A 3,659-nucleotide genomic window follows, 5' to 3' on the forward strand; every position below is an offset into this window, starting at 1 on the left:
ATAGGTATAATCGACATTAGTTTTCCTAGAGTAATCCCCTTTTATTATTCCATATAAATTTACCAAAACCCTGCGCTCCTCCTAGGGTTTGGGAGAGCACAAAGGACCTGCCAACCCTAAAAGTGGTTTCATTCATTTAAGGAACTGATTGCTTTGCCCCCTGAATATATTTAGCCCTAGATACTTTAAACATTTAATTTTTCGGTGAGATAGTTTTGACAGGATCTTGTTATCCATCTTAGAGAAGATTATTTTTGAGATTTCCACCAACAAGAGAAGACGAGAAGTTCTTACCATGGAGTTCCAGGGGATGTAGAAGTCGGAGACAGCCGCTGCAAAGTAAAACATAGCATGCCTGCCAACTGGTTTCATGGCAGCTCTAACAATCTCTAAATCTGCCACGAAAAACCATCATAGAAACCAGCGTTTGCACTGCACATTTCTTACTTGGAGGTACTCAAAGAGCGTAGTGAACTCGAGCTTCAAGAGCTTCTTCTGGAGCACCGCCTGTTTTGATTCTTAAGAACTCAAGAAGAGAAACAAGAACTGAGCTTACAGAATGATGTCCTGTGACTTCCCGAGTCACAACATCAAACCATTTTTCTCGTGCTGCGAAGCGGGAGTTAAACTCTCGAAGAAATAAATGGCAGATTTCACTTACCCCAGATTGATCCATCCACAGGCTCGAGACATTCTTGTATGGGATTATCCGGCAGCGAGCGGCAAAATGGCTGCATAGATCCTCTAAAAAGTATTTCATGAAAGTAGCCATTTGCAAAAGAAAAAACAGAGTGCTGCTTGCCTCCGATGAAGGCAAATCAACATCATAGTCACTTGCCAGGAAGTACCTTGCAAAAAAATAAAAAATAAAATAATAAAATAGAAAAAAAAATTAAAGAAGAATGAGTAGAAAAGAATAACGCACTCTGTGGAGGCTGCTCATCGACTCCCCGATCGACTCCCCGAGCTGAAATTGTCAATGACCCTAACGCATCGTCGCTCCACGTGCCCCCGGATGTAACAACAGCAATGTATATGAGCTATGAACCCTAAATTCGATAACCCATTTTATGAAGGTAAAGTTTCGGAAAAGTAGTAGAATCAAGAGGAGCGTGAGTTTGCGAGCAGCACAAGAGAAGCTCCATCGCTGGGGCTCGAAAGCAAAGCTCGTTTCGTCACTCGAGCACCGTTTTTCCAGATTCTATCACCTCTGGAAGAACTTAGCATGGACGTCCAGTCCCACGAGTTGGGAAGAAAAGGCATGGTTTGCGCAAGCTCTTCCGCCGCATCCAGGTATCCCGCTCGCCCCAGCATGTCCACAATGCAGCAGTAGTGTTGCTTCCTGGCCGCCACTCCGTAATCCAGACGCATGGAGTTGAAGTAGGAGCCGCCGACATTGGGCTCGCCCATTTGGCTGCTCGCCATCAGCACCAAAGTGAAGCAGGAATCGTCGGGCATCTCCACTAGCTTCATCTCTTCGAAGGAATCAAACACGTCGCTGGGGCTGCCGGCTTGGGCATATGCGGTCAGCATTGCACTGAAGGATTCAACGCTGCGCAGGGGCATCGTTTGGAACACCTTCCTTGCAAGAGAAAGATGCCCGTTTTGAGCATACGCCGAGAGCATTGCGTTCCATGACACCAAGTTCTTGTCTGGCATTTCGTGAAAGACTCTTCTAGCCCCGGTAAGATTCCCTTGCAAGGAGTGTGATGTTAGAAGAGTGTTCCAGGTTGCAAGATTCCATGCCGGCATTTTGTCGAGGATTTTCGTGGTTTCGTCCAGGAGGCCGCACTGGGAAAGTCCCATGGCTATGGCGTTCCAACACACGGCATCTACGTATGGAAGAGAATCAAAGAGGCAGCTAGCTTCCTCAAGGCGTTGGCTTTGGGCGTAGGCGACGAGCAGCGTTGTGACGGAGACAAGATCGTGCTGTGGCATCTGATTGTGAAAGAAGCGCTCAGACTCTTTCAGGAGGCCGCAGTGGACGTAGCCGGAGAGGATTGCCGTGCAAGTCGAGAGATTCCTCACACGCATGGCGTGGAAGAGCTCCAGAGAAGACTCCAGATGCCCGTGACGGGAGAATGCTGCAATTGCGCAAGTGCACGAGACGACATCGTGCTCCGGCATCTCTTCAAAAGTGCTTTCCACATCCGCGAGCTGAGATAAAGCCCCCAGCATCGTCGTCCATGAGACCAAGTTGCGAGCAGGCATTTTGCTAAAGACTACCTTGGCAGAATCAAGATGCCCATTTTCGGCAAAGGCAAAAAGCACCGCGTTTATGGAGAAAAGATCGTGCTCTGGCATCAAGTTTGTAACAGATTGTATTTCTTGCATTTGGCCTCTCTGGGAGGCAACAGAAATCATAGTAGTAAATGACACGAGGCTCCAGCACGGCATGCAGCTGAAGAACTTTCGCGCTTCCTCAAAGTGCCCGTTTTTGCAGTAGGCAACCAGCAAAAGATCCCAGCTGAACTTGTCCCTCTTGGCCATACCATGGAAGATCTGAGCTGCATGCTTGATGTTACCACATCTACCGTGCATTTCAATTTGCTTGTTCAGGACGAAAACACTGCTTAGATATGAATTTCTAAAACACTCCATGAGAGAAATTATTAATTACGATTTGATGGAACTGAGCAACAATCTAGAGTTGGAAGGTCCCTGATTTTTCTGCAGGAGGGATCCACCCAATTCCATGGTATCTAGCGCTCGTCCATCCCCATTCTGCGTTTCCGGCCATCCACACCTCTATCCCGTTCACATAGTCCATGACTCCTTGCTTCATGGCAGGCCCACTTGAAATGATCTCATGCTTTGTCCGAGTGAAATCCTTCTCCAAATCCTCCACCATGCTCGCAACCTTGCCGATTGCCTCGTTCAAGCCACACTTACAATTGCTGGCGAGAATGGTCACGGTGTTGAGGTAGTTTCCACTCGCCCACTCCTTCCTGAGCAAGATCAAGTCATTGTGGAGCGCAATGTGGTGCGTCCCAATCTCCTCAACCTTGCGTATGAGAGGATGATCCAGCACGCCACGCTCCTCCAGCCTAAGTTGCAGTAAACCATCAATCAGAGCAAAGCAAGGAGCCACACCAGATGTGATCTCTCTCAGCCAGAGGTACGTATCCAGGTTGGGAATGATTTGCTTGCGAAGCCAGCTCGATTCAATCTCAAACATGTCGAGCACCTTGGTCATAGCATCCACGAATCGGCCTGATTCATCCACTATATGGAGGGACAGTTCTTCCAAAACCTCAGCTAACATCTTCATTTGCCTCAGCAACTCCGGATTTTTCACTGGAAGTGTGGCCTCGTCAAATCTTCCCTTGAAAACCATCTTGTATGCGGTTGCCACATATCTTATGTCTGACGAGGAGATCTCCGGGCTATCCAGAATGTCATCTGCAAGAAAGAACCAAGCGATGAACTTTGCAACCGGAACAATCTTCTCGTATGGAATGGTCGGGTAAACATAAGCCGCGAGCAATCCAAGCCTGCTTTCTTGAACAAACACAGCTTTCTCGCTTCCAGGTTGCAACTTCAGAAACTCCGCGCACCACGCATTGATCTGAGCGTCGGCCTTTGCATCGTACAGCGGATTCAGCACTGGAGAGGCAAGAGTTTACACACTGGTGGAATGGAATAGCTTTTCTCCACTG

The 3,659-nt window shown here is 48.0% G+C and overlaps 1 protein-coding gene, 1 long non-coding RNA gene and 1 pseudogene across 2 annotated transcripts; all 3 read right to left on the reverse strand.

Moving 5' to 3' along the window:
• Window positions 1–286: 286 nt before the first annotated feature.
• On the reverse strand, window positions 287–606 carry LOC112344040. The gene is made up of 3 exons (XR_002991536.1): window positions 557–606; window positions 448–507; window positions 287–395 (listed from the first exon to the last, which is right to left on the reverse strand). It is a non-coding gene; the product is annotated as an uncharacterized LOC112344040 (long non-coding RNA).
• A 495-nt stretch (window positions 607–1,101) lies between these two features.
• On the reverse strand, window positions 1,102–2,490 carry LOC9641277 (pentatricopeptide repeat-containing protein At4g02750). Its single transcript, XM_002994631.2, has one exon. The coding sequence runs from the start codon at window positions 2,488–2,490 to the stop codon at window positions 1,102–1,104; it is 1,389 nt and encodes a 462-aa protein (XP_002994677.2).
• Window positions 2,491–2,644: 154 nt separating this feature from the next.
• Window positions 2,645–3,651, reverse strand: LOC9641276 (annotated as a pseudogene).
• Between the last annotated feature and the right edge of the window lie 8 nt (window positions 3,652–3,659).

The sequence above is a fragment of the Selaginella moellendorffii genome, unplaced genomic scaffold (genome assembly GCF_000143415.4).
Source record: "Selaginella moellendorffii unplaced genomic scaffold, v1.0 SELMOscaffold_493, whole genome shotgun sequence".
NCBI classification, from domain to species: domain Eukaryota; kingdom Viridiplantae; phylum Streptophyta; class Lycopodiopsida; order Selaginellales; family Selaginellaceae; genus Selaginella; species Selaginella moellendorffii.